Here is a 22,421-nt window from a genome sequence, read left to right as displayed (position 1 = left end):
GTCAAAGAAAATTCCCATCTTCTGGTCAACCTTGTTGTTTAAACCTCTGCTGAGACAGGCCAACCAGGGCTAAGGAAACAACCAGGGGAGGTTGTTCCACAGTCACACCACGAACTGCAGAACTTAGAAGCCTAGTCCAGTACCTGCTGGGCCTTCTTGGCCAAGATCTCCTGGGCCACCTTTGAGTCCGTGCACCCCAGTGTTTCCTGGGTATCCTGGTTCACCCTTGAGTCCTTCTCTCCCTCTCTCTCCTGAAAGGATGAGAACAGACAGCATGCTAGAGCACAAGTCAAACTGGAAGAAGGCGTGAAGAGAATGAGAAACACATTATGTTGAGGCTGCAGCACTTGTGTCTGCCTAGCCATGGTCTGGGCCCTGGACTAGACTCCCTGGATGCCAAATACCAGTGCAAGTTCAAAAGTTCCTCCTCAAGAAGTGAAATGGGACCCAGCATTAGAATTGGGCTGTTTGCGCACATGTTCATTATCATCCAGATTTGTGCCTGGATTCCAAACTCCTCAAATCTCAGTTCCAGGAGAGGACTAAGTATTTAAATTCATAGATTACAAAAAAACAAAAACAAAAACAAACAAAAACAAACAAAACAAACAAATCGGGCAATGCTATCCCTGTTTAATCTCTAGAATTTTCCATCTTGAAGTGAGCAATGAAGGGCTGCTTTACCTGGGAACCCTGGGTCCCCTCGCTCTCCTTTTGGTCCAGCAATTTTTTTTTAATGCCAACAGACTCTCCCTGGTCACCTAGAAAAGAAAGACAAAGTGGAGAGGCCATTCTTTAACTGACTGTGGGGAGCAGTTTTCAGGGCTGCTCAATAGCCTTATTTGTGAAAATAAACCTCGCCTATACTTCAAATCTGTGGAGCAAATAAAGACAATCAGAATCATTAAGGTTGGAAAAGAATAGCAAATGATGTACCTGAGTTTGAAAATGCTTATAAACAGCAACAGATGCAAATTCTCTCATGGAAATGCATGATAAGACAAACATTTATTGGTAATTTCATAACATAATGCCCTTTATACTTCCAACACAAGGAGATGAGAAGGGTGCCTCTTGTACTGTGTAACACACTTCACACAGTGCTGTGGCCAAACTTTCAAAGGACCATGAAGTACTACAGCATTTGGCTTGGGACTGGTCTCATCTGAATGAAACCCCTTACAGGGGACATGTACTATGGAGCCAGTCACTGGAGAGCAACGGACACTTCTAGAACACTACTCATTCATTTTCGTCATGAATATTAGGACTGTGTGTGCTGAAAGATCATGTACACTAGGAAAGATTTCTTACCCTTTGGACCAGGGAGGCCAATAGTTCCTGGGAATCCAAGTGTTCCTGTGATACCATCTGAACCCTGAAAAAAACCCCACAAAATTAGCCTGTGCTTTTTATTCTTGCTGTTCCAAGTTTGGGTCATGTGGGATAACAAACCGCAAAGATTTAGGAAGAAATACTATCCAAAGTGTCATTCAACAGCATGAGCCAAACAAAAACAATCTGGAGGTTTTGTAAGGAAAAATCCTGCCAGCTTCTGCTGCTTTGCTGCAGAAGTACCAACTAGAACACAGGATTTTCCTAAGAGTGCTTAGAGAAGATAAAGATACTTAAGAAGGTATTTACCCTCTTCCTGGAAATCCTATGATACCATGTGTACCCTTCTGTCCTGGCAGCCCAGGCTGGCCGGGGGGACCAGGGAAGCCTGGGTCACCGTGAAGACCTCTCTCTTTGCTTGCTGACCCCATTGGACCAGGGAGACCAGGCTGCCCACGGCTTCCTGAGATTCCTTTATCACCTGGGTTATACAATAGAGTGTAATTTCATTTCATAATACAGACATTCAGTTCACTTGGGCCAATTGACCTGTTACCTAAAGCTCCCCTTAAAGAGGAGGAAGGGATGCCCTTAGTTCTGCAGAACAGAGCTTCAAAGGAAAACTGTTTTCTCAAAATTCAGAATTGCCATATGCAAATCTTGCTAGAATGTGAACAGCAGAACAGAAAATAGTAACACTGCAGGCGCTGTCGAAAGGACAGACCACACTCCACTGAGAATAAGCACAGCTAGTGAACAACTGATACTGGGAACTAACTACAATGTTGTGAAATACCTCTAGGTCCAGGAAATCCTCCAAGCCCAGCTAATCCTGGATCTCCTTTGTCTCCTTTCAATTGCAGTGCCTGTTCTGGAGGCCCAAGAACAGGAAGACCAGGTGGACCTACATCACCCCTGTCACCTGAAGAAATAAGAAGTCAGGAAAAGTTCTTTCAAAATAATCTAACAGAGAAAGTGTATAACACTAGAAGCTGGCAGATAAAACAGAACTTCCATGTCTCCTGATGCAAGTTCATCAGTACGTGCTCAGCATCTTTGTCAACCAGGCCAAAGCAGGAAGAAAAGAACACAGTTTTTAGAAGAAAACATTAAATATGCAGATATCTCAGAAGGGTCCCTCTGCTGCCCAGCCAGCAAAAGCCTTTCGGCTGTTTCTCACCTTTTTGACCTTGGAGTCCCACAATTCCAGGGCTCCCCTTTCCTCCAGCTGTGCCAGGAGCTCCTTTAAACCCATTCACCCCAGGGACACCAGGCAGGCCTGGCATGCCAGGGAAACCAAGCAGGCCAGAAGACCCTTTCTCGCCTGTATAGAAAAGGTGAGAAATAGAAAGGGAAAATTAGTCTCTTCTGGTACACTGCACACTCACCTAGCTGGAAGGTAAAAGGGGCATGGATCTAGCCCATCACCCAAACCTGTGTAGGAAAACTTGGCGCAAGCACAGCACAGCCACTTCTCTCATGGGTCTCCAGTCATGATACTTTCAATTAGCACTTTTCAGTTCACCTTTGAGAGCCTAGCCCTGCTTCCACTGGAGAGCAAAACCCAATCAGTTCCAAGAGAGCGACATGAAGTTACATAGCTCTATTGCTCTCTGCCTAAGATAACACAGAATTCTCCAAGTAACCAACTACTGCATTGGTGCTTAATGACCATACAGATTGTAATTTTAACCTTCCATTCTTTCCCTGCCATAAATTTCACTCACTGTTTCTCATTTCTTCAATTTTCTTGTCTGTCTTGATTTACATGATCCTTTGTCCATAAGGGCCCAAGTCCTTTAAGATGGATCTCCTTAAGACCATGATTTGATAATTAAATCCATCACTTGTAACTCATAACTGAGCAGCAAAACAAATGCATTCCAACAGTAGTTGGGAATTCATTCTCTTCTGACAAGTTGGGCCTAAAATCAGTATTAACAAGGTTATTTTTTTGTGGGCACAGTAATCTCAGACTATTCCCCCAGTGGAACACATACCTTTTGGCCCAGAGAAACCTGGACGTCCATCTTGACCAAAAGGCCCAGGTGGCCCTAAGAATCCTCTTTCCCCAGGAGATCCTGGAGCACCATCAAGACCTGGGAAGCCTTTCATACCAGCAGGGCCTTGTGGACCTACGTCCCCCGTCAAGCCTTTGACTCCAGGAAGTCCTGAACCAATACAAGAAAGAACTCAATAGATAACGTCACACAAACACTAGATCAATTTGTGGAGAACTTCCCAAACTTTTTAAACACAGCATTGTTTTTAATATGACAAATGGACCTTATGGCACATGCAGCCTACTAGAAGGCATAAAGCTTAGAATTGCAAAAGCATTAGTCATCTAATAATAAAATACCTATGACGAGGGTTACTGCCTAAGTCACTACACAACCGGCAAGAGTGAAACCCCTTATGATGTATCCAGTTTTGTCTCCTTTACCAGACAGCGCACCAGCCTTACCTTTATCATCAAGGCAGCCAAACCAGAATGGGGAGCATCATTAATGCCAGCTTCTGCTACCTACCCCATCCTCTGGGTGAACCAGAGATCAGTTGTAGAGGCTTGTTTTTTTCAAGTTTCTTTTCCACTTTGGTAGTTAAAGCGTTACTTCTCAAGAGAAAATTGCTCACTAAGGGAACAAGCTTCTGATTGTGCTGTCACAAAACCAACGCCATATGCACTGTTTTGCCTCTAAATGTTTCAGAATATTACAAAGCTGAAGCTTTGTAATGGTTTACAATTTTAAATCAAGGCTCAAACCATTGAAAACAGAATGCTCAGATCCAAAGGGAGGAAGAGAAGGAAAAATGAGGTGGCTTCTGAAAAATGGCATTTGCAGCAGCAGCACCCAATATATGAGTTTTGTTATACTCAGGGTTTTAAGCTACAACACAGTATTTTTTAAAGCAGAAGATGAAATGGCTGCTTTACTCAAGAAAACAAAGAAAACACAGACACTTAATATCTGTACATGTTAAGGGTATTCTTACAGGCTTCAGGCTTTGTTACTGTCTGAGCATTCTCACTACAATGGTTCTTTGCCTCTCTGATTACCAGTAATAAGGGGTATCACCTACAGTCAATGCAATTCTCGTAGCATTAAAAGCTAGGTTAGTCCATGAGCTTTTATGCTACACTGCATTTTCTCACCTTGACAGCCTATGTGAAGAACCCATAACCAAACAGTGTGACATCAGAAATGGAGAGGTGATGACAAATGGAATAGAAACATGGTGAAGGAAAAAACAGACAAAATATGAAAACGGAAAGAACAAGGGTACAAAAGAAATTAATGATTCAGAGAGATAACAGCAGCAAAAAACTTAATCATTTGGAGCTTGTCATCCTAGCAATGGGAGTTTTTTAAAAACAGTTGAAGGAAAGTCATATATGGCATACAGTCCAAAAATGTAAAACAAAAGAGAGGCAAAAGCAACGTTAACGTTAAAATAGTTAAAAAAACCCAAACAAACTAAACTTTAAAACTCTATGATTTTAATCTCAAATGACGTTACTGCTTTCATTCATTTGTTGTCACTGTGCTCCAGCACTGCCATTCTGCATGTCAGAATGGATGAGTTATGTCACAGACTACTGATTCCCAGGTTCCTCTTTGCTTGGTTCTCAAGTCTTGCACATACTGTTATCATGAAACACTTTAATCTGGGCAGCTTGAGAGGTACTACTGTATTCAAGTGGTGGTTTTTCTTCCCCTTAAAGTGAAGGGAAATTAATTTCTCTTCTGCCCAAATGAAGAAAAAGACAGAGAAGACCTAAGTGCTTGCTCTGAGAAAGCCAACAATTTTTCAGTCTATCAAAGTCACATTTCAAGCAACCTCATACACTAGAAATTAATCACCATGAAAATGGGAAATGAAGATTAGTCAATGATATAGGCAGCATGTAAGAGCAGAGATGTTAAAAATACCAAGACATTTAAGATGCTTCCTCCTGTCTTTCTGCTGTACTTCTTACAGCCTTGGAGCACCATTTCTAGGCAGCAGTCATCCAGCAGGCAGAGGCAAAAGGCTCAAATTCTGTGACCTCATTCCTAGCAAACGCCAAATCTCTCCCACACTTCCTCAACATTGCAGCGTTCAGCTTAGCTACTTATCTTCATTTGAAGACATTACATACCTGGTGCTCCTGCAAGGCCAACTGACCCCACGGGTCCTGGTTTTCCCTTAATGCCAAAAGGACCTCCAGGACCAGGAGGTCCCTGCAATCCAGGGACACCCGAATATCCTGGATCTCCCTGTTCTCCTTTAATGCCTAGGAGGCCTGGTCTTCCGTCTAACCCTGGGAACAGAGAGGTGGGAGGTTACAGAACAAATAAAACAAAATTCACACTTTTAATTAAAAAGTGAGTTTTAATAAAAGCCTTTGAGCTACATTAGATTCTAAGAAAAAAAAACAGCAAATAGCCACCTGTGAGCAGCTTAGACAACTAACACGGTATCTTAAAGAAATTGAAAAGAGGAAAGATTTCTGAAAGAGAAACAGTTTGATATTCCCAAATACAAGCAGTATCAGTGCTTACCTTTCGGTCCTGGAAATCCAAGATCACCTGTAAGCCCTTTATCACCTGGGAGTCCAGGTCGGCCACGCTCTCCCAGGGCTCCACTCTCAGCTCCAAATACCTCTCCAGGAGATCCTTTTGTTCCAGCTAAGCCTGCAGCACCCATTTTCCCAGGCAAACCATCTGTTCCATCCAGTCCTGGAAGTCCTTGTGACCCTTGCTCTCCTCGAGGCCCAGGAAAGCCTTAAAAACAGCAAATGTCACTCAGCAGAAGTACAGAATATCTGCTTCCAAGAGCATGTCTAACAAAATCAACATTTTTGAAGTTTCCATGTAAGAAAAAGTTGTTTAGAAAGTTGCAGAATATTTCAGTATTGAATTAGAGACAATAATTGGTGACAGAAAGTGATGAAACTGTTTTAAACAGTTAAAATATCCTTTCATATTATTAGATATTTTTTTAAAAGAAAATAATACGTTAGGGGTATCTGGAAGCTGCAGGTAGTTGCAGCTTTACAAACTTGGTTTCACTAGATGGCAGATTAGGCAAAAAGGACAAAAAGAAGGAGGAGGATGGCTGTTTCAGGCTACAGACAGGCAGTATCTGACAATGGTCTCTGTAGAAACAAATTGAGTTGGTTGTCCTCTTTTCTTCCAGCCCAATATAATATTATAGGCATGTAACAAGTATCTTCAACATTTCTTTTGTTTTCTTCCAAGCTGCAACCATTTCCTTGCAGAGATTGCATTTGGAAGGAGCACAATGGAGCTCTCAACGGAGCATTATCAATGTACCAGGCAGAAAAGTGGTCTAGAAGGTTGCACAAGTCTTCTGATAAAATATTGTACACATTAATCAGACAATAAAAAGAACTCCAGCAACTTCCCTCTTACCAGGTTCCCCTTGTAAGCCTATTATTCCTGGAGACCCTGGCTGTCCTTTTGACCCGTGTAACCCAGGTTGGCCTGGAATACCAGGAAAGCCTTTGCTGCCTTTGGGACCTAAGGGTAAAAATATATTAATACATAATATTAATGAATTAACAGTGGAAGACAAAAACACAGCATGAGAAAACAGGATCAGACCTTTTCTGCAAAGCTAGTGCTAAAAACACTCATTGGATACACAGTTTAAGCTAAGTAAAGTCTGAAAGTTATGGCTGTTTCATCAGCTACATAAACACCGAAGGAGAGGGTTTGTGTTCAGAGGCTACTTGAAGGGGAAAAAATGGTGCAGTCATTATGATCCTCCACGGGATTTAAGCCCACTCTCTTTGAAAAAAAAAAAACCCAAAACATTGTTCTGCCAATTAGCTCTCTGGAATAACTATCACTTGGAGAAGATTCATTAGCAGGTATTATCTTCCTTGCGGAATAAGTGCTTCTTGGCAGTCAGCCAGCGCATTACAATCGGCTTGTCTCCCTACCTGGCAATCCTGGAAAGCCGGGAGTCCCTGGGGGCCCATATGCTCCAGGAACTATGCAGGGCAAGGTGATACCTACAACAAAGAAACACAGAGGTTGCACACAGCCCCTTTCAGAGAGACGGTCAGAAGAGGAACATGTAGAATCCAGATGTTTTTTACATGACATAAGTGGCTGTGAGTGAACTTACGCACATCAAACACTGCTAACATCTCAAATATGTGATGTTAAAGAAAACATAAGGAAAGGAAAAGGAAAAAAAAGGAAAGAAAAGGCATTTGGAGCCTGGCAATTGTTTAATCTCATCCCTACTACTGACTTACTGCATGACCAGTAGAAGGTAGCAACTACTGCTGTGGACTACTTGTAGCGTGATATCCATGGTTTCCACTCAGCCAGTGGTCCTCCCTGCAGCAGGGGCAACAGGCACCGCAAAGGCAGTCTGTGACTCAGAGAGCTTTCGGTCCAGGCTGAGAGCTTTCCAAGTCAGTGGGAGCTGACAGGTGTTCCTAACTTGCAAAAACTGAGGATGTTTCTAAGCAGTAAATAAACAATATGCTACAGTGTGAAATTCTACAGTAAATGTGCACATGCAACTATCTAGGGAATATTGACAGATGTTTAAAGAAAAAAAACCCAAAACTTGTCACCCAAGAGTTTAAGTCAGAGGGATGCCTGCATGGAGGGTGAAATAGCAAGGATTTTGTATTTCAGCCTTACTCTCCAACTGCTTCTTTTACAGTCTGTCAGACTAAGAAATAACCACAAGGCTTAAAAGTTTATTAGCAGGAAACAAGACTCAGCAATTACATAGCTCTTCGACTGACTTCCTCCTCTCAAAAAAAGGCTCTGTTTGTACTAGCAATCCCTTTCTGGAGGAATGAAATTTCTGTGGCATTATCAGAGTTACTAGCACATCAGATTTACCTGAAAGATCTCAAACGCTTCCAACATTCCTCCTTGTAGGTCACTGACAATTTGAAGTCACGTTCACACAGTCATAGAAATTATGATCACAAAAACTAATTCAAGACTTTCCAACTCCAGAAATGCTTCCAGTTATTTTAAGAGGAGTCTGTGCTGGAAGTATAGAATTTGCTCCTACGCTGTAATAGCCTTAAACTATCACAAATATACTTTCTAAAAATTAAAATCTAAAGGACTTTACAAACTATCTAGTCAGAGAGATTGCACACAAAAGATGACTAAAGCAAATTTGGGAAGAGGTGGTTTTTTTCATTACTGCGAACACCTTTATATGCACAGTGAAACAGCTGCCTGACTGCATTGTTGCCCAGTATTTGCTAATCCAAACCTGGCATCAGCTACGAGGCTGATGAAGGATGAGATAATCAGGTATCACAGATACATTATTTCTGATTTCCTTACAACTCTCTTTGCAGGATCCTTCTATTCAAGCTCTATTCCCAGACTGACAAGCCAGATTTATTCATCAGCCATTCAAGAGCACTCCAAATTGTGACTGCTCTCAGTCTGGAGGAGGTAATCTGGTCTCAATTAGGCAACACTTCAAGTATTTCTTTCAGTTACAAAAGGTAAACACTTTTTTTTTCAGAAAAGATTAACATTTTCAGATTACTAACATATTAAGGTAATCTGGTCTCAATTAGGCAACACTTTAAGTATTTATTTCAGTTAGAAGAGTTAAACACTTTTTTTTTCCAGAAAAGATTAACATTTTCAGATGACTAACACGTTTTATTAACAAAAGACCCTGAGTCAAACTTTCCTGGGTAAATCCAATCACATCCCCATGATTTTTTTGTTTGAAATGATGCTAAGAACTGGTTCAATGACATTCTTCTTGGGTTCTTCTCAATAGATTCCAACACAGTTCACAAAAAGCTGTGTGAAAATCTTCTGACTTCTGTGACTACCATCCACCCAGCGACGGAAAGTTAAGCTTTCAGTTCAGGTCCAGCCCCAAACCCAGTCAGGGCAGGCAGATTTGAACACCCCTGTCTCACGGTGCCAAATGATAGAGAGCGATTCTGGTTTGACCTCCCATTTCTACCCTCTTTCATTCCACCCTCAACCCTAATTTTCATCTGGCTTGTGTGAGTGATTTAATTTTTCATATTTATGAGAAGAAAGAGCAATCCTAATCTCAAATTCTAGCTAGCTGGGGGCTGTTAACAGGTATCAGCTCTAGTATAAACAACCAAGCAAGGCTCGTGGAAAGTGGGAGGGAGCAGCGAATGAGAGGGAACACAACCCCCCGGGTGTCTGATCTACTACCACAGTGAGACGCTATGCAAACTCTGAAGGAAACATCAGAACGTTTTCTACTTTGATGTAAGAGAACCAAAGGTCAGTTCTCAATTCATTACTTTTATCTTGATGCAAGGCAGTCACTGATAGCAAAATTCACTTGTAAATGCCTATACTCATTATAACATATCCAGTGCAATAACACTGGCATTCCTACACAAAGCCAGAGCGCTCTGTTTTCACCTGTGACAGCAATTCATCTTTATAGTCAGTGCTGGCTTTAAGAACAGAGGTTCAAAACTGAAATACAACCAATCCAATTTATGCTTTGAATGGATATGGGCACCTAATACCATGATTGCAAGACGTAACACACATATTGCTGCCTGGACTTGAGTATACTTTGACAGGGCATTTTTTGATAAAGTAAAAGTAGGGACACAAAAAAAAAAAGAAATTACAGTTCTGGTGTCCTGCAATCCAATGTGAGCCTGAATTATTACAAAATAAAAAGTTGAGGTCCATCTCTGAGACATTTCGTCCTCAGACACAGTACAATAAAGAATGACATTTTTCAAAAAGCAAGCACTTGGGGCAGCAACTGGCATTGAAAGGCAAGTTTAATTAACACTGCTGCCTTCACATCGCATGGCTTTAAGGACTGTCTTACATGAGTTTTCCAAAAGCAACTCTGTACAATAGCATATTCTGTATTTTACATTATTAGCCAGCAGTAGAATAATTGAACAATGGATATTTCACATAAGGATGATTGAAATGCAAATAGGACGTGTTCCTTGTGTGTTTTGCAAAATAATGTAAAGCAAGGCTCAGTGTAAAAATTATATTAGCAAAACTTAGCATTCCCCAGCTACTGTATACCCTACATTATCACAATTTACGCAATAATATCCCAGTATCAAGGAAATTTAACAGTTATGCAACCATCATGTCAGGCATAAAAGCAAAATATGGGCAATTTCAACATTTTTGAGTAATACCAGGTAAAATCAGTCAAGCTTTTTATAAAATACTGAGTGAGACTTCTCCAAAGCAAGACTGTTTCACCCTGTTTTAGTGCACACAGCATGAACTCGAACGAAATTCCTCAGTGGTGTCTTTGACATGGTAACTTCAATAGGTTCATGTCTCTTTTTAAATGTCCTTCCTCATTTTCACGATAAGGCCTTTCAGTCTGGGCAGTATAAGAAATGATGATTTCTCCCACCCACCCACATTTCTTTAATTAGATGAAACTTAGTACAAAGGGTCTTTTAATGTATGCAAATTTCCTAGTATGGAGGGAATGATCCATTCACAAGCTTTCTTACACATCTCAGTGGAGGTGCAAACTGAACTGGCTAATGACTCACACTTTCCCACATATTTTGACTATACATACTCCTCTACAAAGGACCATTCATTGTTAGCAGAGCTTTGATGTAGCATGGCTTCTGATGTGCTCCACAGAATATCTATAGAGTTCACACCACGCACAGGGCATTTCACTTTCACTTATCTTGCAATGCAATCTTAATTTAGTAGATTTTGTAAGAGACAATTTACCAAACAAAGATGTAAGCATTCATAGCTATGAATTAGTAAAGCTTTTCACATTTAGCATGTGACTTGAATTGGAAAAAAAGCTTACGCAGACTGTTCCAGGGGGACATTAATGCTAGCTGTCTCTGCACCCCATAACAACAACCCAGCACGACACTGAGGTGAGGTAACATGCCATCCAGCATGTCTGTGCAACCTTCCCAGTGCTGGTCTGGCCTAGCTCTCACCTCCCTCTGGGTTTAAGGCTCCTTTGCCAACTCCTCACACTGCAGTGGTCTTACTGCCAAGGCTTTTGAACTCAGAACATCAGTTTGTCAGTCCAGAAACCTATGCAACAACATTATGCCTGCAAATATATTATTGATTCTGCATCATTGATACCGACCGAATTACAAACCTAGAAGCATAACTATGCACAGAATGGAAAATACACTGAAAATCAGCAGCGGCAAAGGAAAAATACTGTTTATCTTAAATTACATTTCAATGGCTGACATGGAATCAAGACAATAAAGCAGGCTGTGCTTTTTAAAAACCTCATTTTATCAATCTTTCTAACTACCTTTGGTGTAAAATGGTTCTCCAGCAGCAGACTGTGAGTAGCTCCACCCAACACTATTAGCATTTGAGTACTCAACTCAGGTAATTGCTGCTTATTATCGGTGTCCTCTTGATCATGACAATTTGAGAAAGCTGTGACTGCTGCGTGAGGTCTGGTGAGCCCACAGAACAGTTTAAATTAATTTTAACAGCAATCTTTAGTCTAATGCAATCTTCTGGCCTGGCTCCAAGCACAGCAGTAAGTTGAATGCCATTTGACTTGTAGCAGCTTTGCACCTTTTCAAAATAAGAGCAGATCCAGCAACACCTACCTGGAGGGCCTGGAAGACCTGCTTGTCCTGGAAACCCATCCATTCCTGGGTCACCTGGTGGCCCACGAACTCCACTAGGACCTGGATACCCAACACCAGGAGAACCAGTTTCTCCACGATGGCCCTTGGAGCCAGGTAGTCCTGGCAGTCCTTTTTCACCTGGGAAACCTAGGCCACCGTCACCCTGTGCACAGCAAAGACAATTACAGATGAAAATCAAAGAGATGTACAAAGACTAGACACCACTATCACTTTAACAAATGCATAAGAGTTTGGCCAGTTCTGTGCAAGGTTCAGATGGGCCTAGGAAGGTACGTGGAAACCACCATGAAGTATCCATCATTATTTCCAAATGCAGGAAAACTCAGTGACTATTAAAAATAATATCTTATGTTGTATTTGTAAAAATGTAAATATTACATATTCTGAAAGACATCTACTTTATTTTTAATGAAAAAGATTATGGTGTGATTTTTCTATTCCAGGATTTGACTCATAATTATGCCTGCATTATCTTTTATATTTTAGGAAACAACATAAAACAGCATTAGGATCTACCCCACTACTGGAACTTTATCTTTTGACTGGGTAGCCAGAGGCATAACAAGTGCCAATTATTAGTCCTGACCAAGACAAATTTGTGCTCAGGGACTGTGAGCTTTTTATGTATTTGGAGCCTTACCCCAGGGCTAATCAGGACTAGTAAGCCAGGCCTTTCTATTGTCTCTGCTCCTTATTCCAATTCTGAAGAACTGCTACTAAATTAATCTGAACTTACTGGAGGGCCCGGTGGGCCTGGCAAGCCTGGAAGGCCATCCCTGCCAGGGGTTCCCGGGATGCCTGAAGGTCCTCTGGGTGCTGTCGCACCTCGGTCCCCACGAGCACCTCTGCCTGTTGCATAGGATGAATCCCCTTTTTCGCCCTTAAGGCCTGCAAGACCTTGCTGACCAGCCAAAGCCTACAGATCAAAAGATATAAAAACAGGAATATGAGCACGTGCAGAGAAAAGGCTTTGCTTCTTAAAAATGTCATATGAGGACAGGACACAATGACTGGAGGTAGAAAAAAAATCTCCAAAGCGTTTCCTATTTTATACATTACACAAAAAAAAAAAAAAAGTTTGATCATTTCCAAATGTTTCAATCAAGTCACTGCAGCTTTACAGTGGCAAGCCAAACCCTGCTATATAGCACAATAGTGACAGCAATCTTGGATGGCATCTGGGAACATTACATCACTCATGATATAACAACACCCAAGTATTGAATCTTCTTCCCTATTACTTGGTGTGCTGCATTTCCTGCCATGCATATTCTGAAGACAAAGGACTGGCATCTTTATGGACTACAATTTTCAAAAGTAAATACTGCCAATGAGCAATGCTCAGCACTTTGGAAAATCCTGTTTGTTATGGTGGCTGTTTCATAAAAAAGCACAGCTCAACTCTCACTAATGAATTTAGCATACAGCAGTTTAGAAGAAGACTGCATTTATGGCACACAGTTTTTATTGCTACAAGCAATGATGTGGAAGATCTCACCATTCAGTTTTTCAGGTCTTCTCTCCATGCAGATGTATATCTGCTTCCCCAGCCAGGCTTCACTTAGGAAGAACCCTGGGTCTAATCCATGTATGCCTACGGCCAAGAAGCCCTGAGATGAATGATTTTTACTGTTTTTCTCTTGACTGCTAAACGTGCAGTTCTCAGAACTTAAGAACCATCTCTTCTCCAATTTTTAAAAGGTGATAATTTCTCTACTTTCAGCTTCTTTTCACAGATCAGCTTCTGGGTTGCTTTTTTAAAAATCCAAACAAGTAGAAGAAATTATACAAAAAAAACCCCCAAACAAACCAGTGTTCTGCTTTCACTACAATCACCACCAACAATTGCCCACGGGCACCTTTTCTCCTTTAATTCACAATAATGAATATAAACTCTTTCTGCCTTACCGGAGGGCCTCGTAGTCCTGGTGCACCCACAGTGCCTGGGTCTCCACCAATGCCCTTAATCCCAGGCACACCAGGGCTTCCCGACGGACCTGGTAGACCTGAGATGCCTTTTAGACCAGCTCTTGTAACTCCTCCATCACAAGCACAATCACCTGCCTCTCCTGGAAAATACAGTCAACACCCTCAACTCAGTTTCACTTGAATAAAGACCCTTTTCAGTTGCAAGAGCTCCGAAAGGAGTGACTGCTAAAAGGCTCTCCCAAAGCAAGAGTCAATTACCTTTGTACCCTTTTGGACCCAAAGCTCCTGGCAGCCCTCTTTGTCCAGGCTCCCCTGGCGCCCCAGTCCTTCCATTCAGGATTGTGTCTGGGGCGAATGAAGGGCCTGTATGTGGAAAGAAGGCAAACAAAAACCATGAGAAGGCTAGATTTCCAACTCATAAATAACTTACAATGTCAGTTATGCAACTGACAGAAATGGCACCAGATCAAACTGCAACTGTGGAAGTTACACAAGGAGATGCAACTTGGTTGGTATCACAGGCTGCTGTCCTCTGCCGTATGTTTGCTTCAAGCTTCTCCTACAGAAAAGCAAAAGCTCTCACAATGCCGATGCAACAGAGTTTCATTCCTCTACTGCTCTACCATTGCACTTTTTCAAAGACTTAACAGTTGGCCAAAGAACTAACCAAACTGTGAGCAGGTTGTACAAAGGAGGTCAAATGACTTAGTTCATGGCAGATGTGCCTTTACAGCTCTGTGAGAAGCTGACTCATATGGAGAGAAGTTGAAGGGACAAATCAACGTCTTGGTGATTGTGATGACTGGCTACTGCCCTTTTTGTTGATACAGAAGCTATCACTTATGAGCAGTGTCTCTGCTGCTGCTGGCATGGTAGAGTCATCCCCAGGGCCACCTGCCTTCTGCAGAGCTCTTTGACTTCTCATTCAGTTGCTGCAGCTCAGAAAGAGACTAAATGGGCAAAAACGTTAAAGGGACTTTCCCTGTCCCTCGCTTTATTACTGCAGGATTATTCTCTACATCTCTTCATATGCTGAACAGAATGAAACGTGAGCTGACAGAAACAGCAGTGGAAAGTGATCTGAAAACCCGTCCCCTCAGTGACAACAGTAAGACGGAGTGCTGACCAGCACTCGTCTGATGTTCCGGCGACACAAACTGCAACCATCAGCTAAAAACAGCTACAAGAGCTTTACAGACTCTGCAGAAAAATGAGCCGGATTTAACCAGCAGTTATTGATAAGAGAGCACTTATTTCTTCTTGACAGAAAATCATTTAATCAGACCACGCTTATTGGCTCAATCACTGGAGTGCTCGCTGTTTTTGAAAGGTTGGCTCTCAAAACTAAAACAGGCTGATCAAGCTCCATTTATGGCAGAATGGTAAAACACAAGGTGTGTGTAAAATTAACCCTTTTCATGTAATACTCAATTTCTGAGGACAACAATGCATAATTAATCTAATCAGGGCATCCATACAAACGAACATGTAAAAATAAAATCACATTTCCTTTGGTCTGAAAACTGTCTCTTCAGGCATCCTATCTGACTCCTGCTACCCACAATACCTACTCACAAGACTAGACATCTACCCCAGGTGCTCATAAAGTCATGGTCTATTCTTTATCTAAGCCAGTAGGAGACTAGCCTAGAACTTCGGTGTGTCATAAATTGTGTCCACGCAACCTTTAGTCTCTCAGGCTACTACTCTAACAACAATTATCTGTATTTTCTTACTTCAGAGGGGTGGCTGCTGATACATATATTTAAGGTTGTGAGTTACAATCACAACGAAGTGTCAACCAATCATTTAAGATTTACATATGAATAATCCGCACTGTCAAAAAAAGGAATATATAAATTACTATTATTTGTCTTGTTTCACTTGGAATCCAATACAAAAATAGATGTTCAAAATATACATACGTGGTGAACCAGGCAGTCCCGGTGCTCCTGGCAAACCTGGTAAACCATCTCTGCCGCGAGTGCCTGGTAATCCAATCGTTGCTCTTCCTGGTTCTCCCACTTCACCCTTCACACCTGGAATTCCTGGAGACCCTCCAGGGCCCATTCCATCTAGGCAACAATGACACAATGAGCAGCTCTCCAGCAACAAACACATTCTGGTATTTTTCATGTTATGAAAATTACCATTGTGCCCTTAACTGCAACTGTGTTAGCACAGAACAATTTATAATTGGACACAAAGGAAAACTTACTAATTGGAGGCATCAATTTACACACTCCTTCAGTCATCCAAAAAACTTCACAGGGTTGCATCTAAGTCCCATTGATCAGTTACACAACTAACTACGTTAAGACTGCGGTTTATGTATTTTCTGATTCCTCTGAGTTGAGATAACTTCCTTAGTAGTTCCTAGTCTCTGGATCATTGCAGGCCAGGACTTCACAGATGACACTCAAGTAAAACAGAAACTTTCAAGTGAGATCTTTGATGGGACAAATGAGTTCCACCTACAGTGGCCCTATCTAGCCAATCTGGTAGCTCCCTACGCAAAGAGGAAAAGTAATTTAAAAAATAATTTTCAAAAATATTTGCTATTTGTAATGTAGGAAGGGTTCTGCCAATCAACTAATTTGAAATGGAAATCAGACAACCAACGTCCTGTGTACACTACTGTGCCAAAGATTCACACCTGAAGACTTTCCTGGGCTGTTATCACTGGGGACTAATTCTGCTCCCATCCAAGTCAACACACTTGTTGTCCCTGGGTGTCCTCCCTGCCTCCTGTGTCTCATACAGCAGCCTGCAAATCAGTCAGCTGAAGGAGCAGGGAGAGGCTTGCTCCAACACCTTCACCATCTCCAGGCCACTACCCAGCGTCTCTCAGCAACAACCACAGCAAACAGCCTGCCAAGGGCACTGTTAGCAGCTGCTTTACCTCTCTCCAGGCCTGGAAACCCTGGAGCTCCTGGAAGGCCTGGTAAACCGCTGATCCCATCATCTCCTGGAGGACCAGGTACTCCTGGGTTTCCAGGGTCACCTGGGGCACCTATTAGATAAATATAGAAAAACAAGAGGAAAATCTCGTAAGAATTTCTGCTGAAAGACTGTTCAGTCAACTACCCCGATGGCCACTGATCTCATTGACAGCAAAGGCTGCAAAACCATCAGCAATAAGCCTGTTAGTCAAAGTTAACAACAATGGGAAAAAATCCTCCTGACCTGCTAAAGGTTGTTTCGAACTTGACTGCATACGAAGGAGGAAGAACAGCAGAGATCATACAATTTGTCCCCTTACTTTTCTCGCTTCAGAGACTGTTCCCATCCAGGCCTCATTCAGCTGGGGTGTTAATTAAGCTAATTTTCCCAACAATATTCTTACCACATTGAATGACAACAGCAGAAGGACATTCAGAGCATCCATTTCCAAGCAAAACAAGGAAGCTATTTTTCCTTAGTACACTGAAGACAGACACATGGGCAGACACACAGCACTTTCCCGTGCTCACACACAGTCAGCCTCCTCCCAGGCACTAAATTTTCATTCTGCCTTGAAACATATCTGTCTGCAACGTGGGGGTGAAAGGTTTATCATAAACTCAGAAGTTCTAAACATGGGACCAAACGTATCTGTATGCCAACAATACAGAAATTAAAGGAGAAATAACAAGGGATGGGTTAGACCCAAAACACAATGTGGAAAAGTGGTAAAATACAGTAAGAAGGAAATTTGGATCAGAAAAAGTGCTTTAGATGAGTTCCAAAAGAAAATGGAAACACGTACCTGAAATGACTAGACCTTCCCTGTCAATAACAATAGGAGGGCCAGGGGGACCGATGTCACCTAATTCACCCTGTAGAAGAAAACAGATGCATACCAGATTCAGGAGGGCGATGGAGGGGAAGACTGCTTGTCAGGAGACAGACTGTATTATGGTAGCAACGTCTGTGATCATTCACTGATTAACCATCATTCTTTGTCTTGGTGAAGAATTCACTGTGTTCTTCTGCTATTTGCTGTCCTGACTTACTGTCTGTCTGATGAAACTGATGGCTGCTTCAGATAAAGTGTTTGCTACTATCCAGCTGTCCTCTGGAGCCATCCCATAAGAAGCACGAACATGTATATACCACGTCTACTGGAGACCAGTTATCATATCCGCATATTGACCAATGTTAGGTAGATCATATTTGTTCACCTTGTGGTAAAAGCGAGAGAGTTCCTGTGAACACACCCGTTTTTAAAAGCATTCATCACTGCAGCGATCTGTGCCTTGGAATCCTGAATTTCAATAATAGGAGCTTCCAGGAAAATGGATTCTTCCATAAAATCACTCAGGTAGAAGAAGCAAGTTGTGACAAACTGCAGTATCATTCCTTCCCCTCACTCTAAGACCGTATCAAATCCTCTTTGAAATAGCAAGTGCAAAATCTGACTGTTGTCCGAATTGCCATCATATTTACCATATAAACACCATGCAGTGAGCCAAGGCAGTGCACCCTTGTCGCTTCTTCCAGTAATACTCCTCTGTGCATAAACCTGTACCACTACTTCTTCCGTGTGCTCTGCACAAAAAAGCCCTTCAGTACTTGCCTTTCACATGCCTGCCAATCATATACCGATCGCGGTGGCAGATAAATGTTTTTCACAGGAAACTGCTATCCAACCATTCTGCACTCAGTTTCCAGATATCTGACTGCTCGAGTTGTGAGATATCCAGAAAATGTCTGCTATGCTTTGCCTATCTCCTGTACGAGAAATTGAACACATCCTTTTCAGGCTTGTCAATACTTGTAAATCTGTGATCTAAGACTTCAGATAGCCTTGGCAACTATCTTAACATCCACTTACTCCCATCTCATCTTGCCTCAGTTGTTCAGTAAATATGGCACTGGTGTAAGGATAAAGGAGATCAGAGAGGCTACGTCTCCAATTGTAAGTCATGAAGTTACATGAATGAACATTGTAAAGGTATTAAAATATCCAAGCGTTCATAGTTCACGAAACGTTAGTTTTTATCCTTAACAATAAAGTAAATGAGGAAGGAAAACATACTGAAAATTACAGTGATACAGAGGTAAAGAGGAGACTTGATTGGGACAATGAAGTGCAAATATCTTTTAAGAAGCAATGCTTTAGCATTTTGATGTGAGACGTTACCTTCACGCCTTGGACTCCATCCAGCCCTGGATAGCCTGGAACACCTGGATGACCCTGCAAAGTCACACAGGGGACCAGTGTCACACAGTGAGACAGTAAGACAGTGGCATTATTTGTTTCCTGAGACATCTGCAGTGCCTGGACTTGAATCACAAACCCAATTCATTGTCCTCCCAAACATTTGCAGAAGAAATAAAGACAGACAAACTGCTGGCATCAATTTCTCAGCACTCTCAAAATACCAGAGCTCCTCTAGGCCTCCTTGTGCTGTAAAGATGGTGAGAACTTGTGAGCAGGCATGAGGGTGCCCAAATCAAGAGGACACCTTGGTGTCTTCTTGGTTCTTAACAGAACTGTAGAAATGCTTGTGGAGTGAGGAGTCTAGAACATTATCTGCCTTGTCCCCTCCAGTCTGTTCCCCCTCCAACAAATCATTGGTACAAAAAGATTTAAAGTGACACTGGGAGATCCAGCTCTCCATTTCCTGGGAGCATTCTCAGGGACATCAAAATTCCTCTTATAAGTGTATGACTGGAAATCTACACAGAAGTGACCATTCCAGGCTGCAAAATGAGAACTGTATTTCTGAAAGTTGTTTTCTTGAACAACTTTCCACTGCTGTATCTGCAATTGGAAGTGCTTTAACTCATCTTCAGCCACTTCATCACCTGGCCATTTCCACTCCAAAAAGGGAAAAAGTGGGAGAGTTGATTATTCCAGGAGGGAACGTATAATTTCAAATCTGTGGAGGTGGTCCTCTGAATACATCGGGATACCTAGAGAGACAGTTAAAGAGATCTAGAGTTTTATGTGGACTTTCTAGTTAGCTCTCACTGGTTTTATAAGGCAGGTGCATTCATCCATCAGAGAACTTGGAGCCACTAGATAAGGAAATCAGTAGATCTTAAGCAGTTAGATGGCTTCTGTAATTGTAAGTACAGTAAAAAACAAACAAACAAACAAACAAACAAACAAAAAAACCCCAGAAATTTTACCTTTCTCCCTGGAATCCCAGCAGATCCGTCCAGTCCCAAAAGACCCTAGAACAGTAAAACCCGTTAACTTTCAGAGGCTCCATCTCAGCCTGGTCTTACTATATGAGGCTCCAAATATCTCAGCACCAAAGAATTAAAAAGTAAAACTTTCAAAAGGAGAAGCTACCACTGATTTTACATATCTCCCAAACATTATGATCATAATTGAAAGAATTCAGCAGAATAACTGATGAAAGAAGTCTTACCTTCTTTAGTCATTTTACTTCTAACGGGTCGTTCAAGTTAAATAAGTCATGGTGTCTCAACTTACCAGAAAGTTAGGCAGTTAGTTTGCAATTATCAATTGCAAATTTTCTTGGACTACCTTGTCCGTACATATCTTTCATCCCACATTTAATCTGAGACTTTACTGAGATAAGAACTTTCTATTGGTTTTGTTGTCATATGGTGTTGGCTGCTATGGGACTCAGTCCTGTGTCTGAGACTCCTACGTGCTCTGGGAATGCTTCTGTTGATGAAAGGCCCACTTCATGTGTTTGAGAACAGGCATTTAAGGACTTGGTAAAGTTACCTACCCTGCCACCTGGTAAGCCAGGTACACCTTTTTCTCCTTTCTCTCCAACACCTCCAAAGCCCTGAGGAAAAATGTCAACATTAAATCTGTGATCTGTTTGGAACTGAATAGCACAGCCCTGAGACAAAATGACCACAAACCCATCTATTAATATAAACAGTACAACAGAGACACAAGGGAAACTGGCTGTTTCTGCTGGGTCTCTTTTGCCCCAGAAAGAAAACCTGTATCAACCAGACTTGGCAGTATGTGTGCTACATTACCTTCTTCATTCTCCGTGACTTCTATCCATTTAAACCGTGGCACATCTCTCAGTAGGAAACGCAAGTAACCCCCTGCCACTGCTACTCTGTATTGTATCCTACATTTAGAAATTATTTCAAATCTCATTTCTTAACAGCAACAGCTCAAGGGACTCAAATCTCATTTCTTAACAGCAACAGCTCAAGGGACCGCTCAGAGCACCCTTTTTTTATTTCTAGAGCCTAAGAATGACAGAAAACTAGCATTTTCACACTCAACATTTGGAAATGTTTGGTGCTCTTCCCAGTCAGTAAGAAGTAACTAATCCAGGGATAGAACACCAGGATTTAATTTCAGCGACAGTTACAGTAGTTAAGCAATTTCCAAGCTTCAATCTTGAAATATCTTATGGTTGTGGTTAAGTTCACACATATGTTCAACCCCACCAGCTTCAATGGGCCTCTTGTGATGCATAAAGCCAAACATGCACACAATGGAACATGTCCAGAAAGGCTAATAACAAACTGCTTCATGTACAGGTTCTTCTTGCACGCCTTTCTTCTAGGAACATCTGTACGTTGAAGAAACTGGCAAACAATTTATCTCATTGGTCAGAAGTTCCATAAAATATTTATTCCCTAAATTCATCAAAATAACCTGTGTTTACAAAAGGTTGTAAGCTGGGAAATAGTTCTCTGGAACCCAGAGATAAATTGTTGTTCTTGATTCATTCAGGGAAGATGCTACACATTCCTAAGTTTATGAGCACTGATGTTAAACAGCCCATGTTAAAACTGGATATATATACATAGACAGAAAGATCTGCATGTGCTTTACATCTACAAAGTAAAATAACAAAAAATATGTTTAGACATAATTAAAGGAAAAAATAGGATTTTTAAAAAAAGATGTTTAGCTCACCGTGGGACATCACGAAACACTGCCATCAAGTGGCCATGTAGAGGGTATGTCTACTTGCAAGTCTGCAAACTGCAGATTCCACGTACTGAAATGATGGCTGCTTTGTAATGTCTTATAGTAGGACAGCATTATCTTCTTTGTATGTCCAGGACAAAATCTATCAGATTACAGTTACACTCTTCAAAAGATTTTGTGGAAATTTTAATCAGCTTTTCAAAGTACTCTGGTGCCTAGAAACTCCTGTGAGCTGTTCAGAGGGTGTTGAACTATCTAACACATTATGCATATATTAAAAGCTCTCCTCTGTCCTTACCGGCAGGCCAGGCAATCCTTTTTCTCCAGGGAATCCTTGAGGGCCTGGCTCACCCTGACAAGGGGAAGAGGTAAACACAATAAATCACTGTTCCTGTGAAAGCAAGACTTTCCCCAATCAACCCGTCATGCTCCTGGCTCCTAAAGTAAGACTTTGTAATTTGTTTATCAGCAATGATAACTTGATTTGTGTCATCATGTGCCAGATGTAGTGTCTCTCAGCACAGCGGCAGTGTATGCAACAGATTGTCTGTGACCACTTCCCATGGCTTCAAAAGACTGGGAACTGTTGTCCTGCTGTCCTCTACTGCTAAAAGTCAACCTAGA

General features: G+C 41.7%; 1 protein-coding gene across 1 annotated transcript in view; it reads right to left on the bottom strand.

Annotated features, from left to right (window-relative positions):
• Positions 1-22,421, bottom strand: part of LOC104467936 (collagen alpha-6(IV) chain-like) — a gene marked incomplete at its 5' end in the record, with an annotated part of 82,296 nt that overhangs the window by 9,526 nt on the left and 50,349 nt on the right. The window contains 24 exon segments of the mRNA XM_010081909.1: positions 144-251; positions 685-733; positions 736-761; positions 1,315-1,378; positions 1,629-1,816; positions 2,132-2,257; positions 2,516-2,659; positions 3,336-3,506; positions 4,493-4,501; positions 5,480-5,641; positions 5,883-6,104; positions 6,756-6,863; positions 7,289-7,360; positions 11,954-12,137; positions 12,732-12,911; positions 13,904-14,064; positions 14,183-14,287; positions 15,850-15,999; positions 16,827-16,937; positions 17,673-17,742; positions 19,050-19,103; positions 20,045-20,089; positions 20,620-20,679; positions 22,096-22,149. Of these exon segments, the coding sequence (XP_010080211.1) occupies positions 144-251; positions 685-733; positions 736-761; positions 1,315-1,378; positions 1,629-1,816; positions 2,132-2,257; positions 2,516-2,659; positions 3,336-3,506; positions 4,493-4,501; positions 5,480-5,641; positions 5,883-6,104; positions 6,756-6,863; positions 7,289-7,360; positions 11,954-12,137; positions 12,732-12,911; positions 13,904-14,064; positions 14,183-14,287; positions 15,850-15,999; positions 16,827-16,937; positions 17,673-17,742; positions 19,050-19,103; positions 20,045-20,089; positions 20,620-20,679; positions 22,096-22,149 (2,623 nt within the window).

This window comes from Pterocles gutturalis, unplaced genomic scaffold (assembly GCF_000699245.1).
Source record: "Pterocles gutturalis isolate BGI_N339 unplaced genomic scaffold, ASM69924v1 scaffold5624, whole genome shotgun sequence".
Taxonomy (NCBI): domain Eukaryota; kingdom Metazoa; phylum Chordata; class Aves; order Pterocliformes; family Pteroclidae; genus Pterocles; species Pterocles gutturalis.
The sequence above is the reverse complement of the archived record's forward strand: the minus strand, read 5'-3'. Positions and strand labels throughout refer to the sequence as shown.